Source organism: Penaeus monodon, chromosome 40 (assembly GCF_015228065.2).
Source record: "Penaeus monodon isolate SGIC_2016 chromosome 40, NSTDA_Pmon_1, whole genome shotgun sequence".
NCBI classification, from domain to species: domain Eukaryota; kingdom Metazoa; phylum Arthropoda; class Malacostraca; order Decapoda; family Penaeidae; genus Penaeus; species Penaeus monodon.
The window spans coordinates 4,291,772-4,294,271 of record NC_051425.1 but is presented as its reverse complement, the minus strand read 5'-3'; the positions used below and the strand labels follow the sequence as shown (position 1 = coordinate 4,294,271).

Below are 2,500 nucleotides of genomic sequence, written 5' to 3'. Positions count from 1 at the left end.
TAGTTGTTATTTGTTAGTTACGGCGGTACATAATAATTCATTAATTATTTGTATTAAACCTATTATAAGTTGGTAGAAGTTAAGTGTCAGAATTCGTCACTAATAACATCATTCTGTCATAATGCAACGAGATCATCTGGATAATGATAAAATATTCGTAGTGATAATCCAGAGTGTTGTTCCGGAAAAGTATGTGGTTTATATTTGACATGCGTTTTAACCTTAGGAATCATGGCAATTATTATATATTATATATATATCTATATAGATATATATATATATATATAAGATATATATATATTCCATAATCTCGCGAACAATTATCACTTGTTTTTTTTTTTATTCAGTTTTCTCCCAAATATATTTTTCTTTGAATATTGTCAATATGAAATGAAATACTGAGAGAGAAATTTACCTGCTGTTGGTTAACAAAACGTCATGTTGATTTTCCGGAATCGTCGCAATCATCCTGGGCAAATATTGCAAAAATGCCAGGTAAGACGAGGAGGATTTTTTTTTATGCTATCCCTTGTTTCGCTTCATATTGCTGCTATATTAAAACACAACGGGGATAGTAATGATAATGCGATGATGGCGTAACTATGGTAATGAGTAACACAGCATAGTAAGTAAGATATCAATAATGATAACCAACGTGTGGAGTAATGATATTAATAAGGTCAATGTTGATACTGATGATCATCATGATTGCTGTTATTGTTATCATATTTATTATCATTCTATCATTATGGTTATACTATATTTTCATATCATTATCATATCATATTGCGCTACATATGTTGTATTATTAGGATTATCATTTCCCTCTTATATTATTACACTGTGTAATAAAATAATAATAATAATAATGATAATCAATAATAATAACAATAATAATAATGAGTAATAATACTAATAACTATTATTATATATCAGTATTATTATCATATCATTAGTGTTATTGTATTATTGTTTGTTATTTATTATTATCATAATATGTTTTGTTGTTATTTGTTCTGTTATTATTATCATTATTACATAATATTATTCATGTTTACTGTTATATTACTATTATATTGTTATTATTATTTTATTATGTTAGTATCATTATTACTATTTGTATTGCTATTATATTTGCTTCTATATTATCATCATTAAATGTTTATCATTATTGTTATTATCATTCATCATATCAACTATTATTATAATCAATCATCATTATATGTTGTACTTATCATTATTTCATTATTGTTCTATTGTCTGTGATTTTTATTATATTGTTGTTGTTATGATATATTATTATTATTATTATAATTATCAATAATAATAATAATAATAATTATTATTATTATTATTATTGTTGTTGTTGTTGTTGTTTGTTGTTATTATTGTTATGTATTATTATTTCATTATTATCATTATTATTATTTATATATTATTCCTACTTATTATTAGCATTATTCATTATAAATCATATCATAATAATTGTTATAATCATTACTATTTACTATTACCATACAGTTGTTCCACTTTTTCTTTAATCGTTTGTACTCACTAAGTAGTGCTGAAACAGTTCAAATTTCCAAAATGCAATAGGTTATAAAAAAAGACAAAAAAAAAAAAGAAAATCGAAGATAAGAACCAAATGCTATAATAAAGAGAACTTAAATCGTGTTTTATTCCTACGAAATAGGGAGATACGGAGGGTAAAACCATACCACACATGACTCCTTACAAAAAAAAAAAAAAACCCAAAAAAAAAAAATTGTCAAGTATTTTCAATTTACAAGCGACTAATGATGGGACTTAGAATTAAGAAGGAATGTGTTTGTAATCACATATAATTTGCGAGCATTCTGGTCACGTAAAATAATCACACGTCAATCTATTTATCCACCACCATGACAAATGAACATAGCCCTAGGACGCCATAACATACAAAGATTATTCGATAAACAGAGGATCCGGAACACACGACTAGAAATAATGATATATTTATTATCACGGAATGATGATAAAATAGCTTATGACAACAAAAAATGAACCAGAAAATATTCTATAAAATATATTACGAACCATAAAGGCACACTGGTGAAAAAAAAATTAAGGAAAACCCTTTTTTTTCAGGAGTGATTAAATTTACAGAAGTTAACAAAATCTTGACACCAATAAAAAGAAATAAGAAAATCAATTACATCAACGTTACACATTTGCACCAAATATATTATGTAAACAGGACATGAACACACACACCCCACTATATAAGGAATATCGATCCATATCAACCTCTAATACTTACCTACATTAATCCTCTACGTAGGAGAGCGAGCCCGTACCCCAGGCAAGCGCAGGAAGTCTCTGACGAGCTCCTTCTCTTAGCGACTCTTAGGGGTACACAGGAACGTCTGCCCGGTCTCGCCCACACCAGGAGATTACCAACGTGTCCTCAAAATCGGGGCTCTTCTTATCTCAATCTGGTAAAAATTCATATGTATATATA

At 27.2% G+C, this 2,500-nt stretch overlaps 1 protein-coding gene across 1 annotated transcript in view; it reads left to right on the top strand.

The window, feature by feature from the left end:
* The first annotated feature begins 591 nt into the window (after positions 1-591).
* The window catches only part of LOC119597959 (neuronal acetylcholine receptor subunit beta-4-like), a 6,622-nt gene continuing 4,713 nt past the window's right edge, over positions 592-2,500 (top strand). Inside the window, exons 1-2 of the mRNA XM_037947626.1 lie at positions 592-596; positions 2,321-2,477. Coding sequence (XP_037803554.1) covers positions 592-596; positions 2,321-2,477 — 162 coding nt within the window. The remainder of the gene's footprint in view (positions 597-2,320; positions 2,478-2,500) is intronic.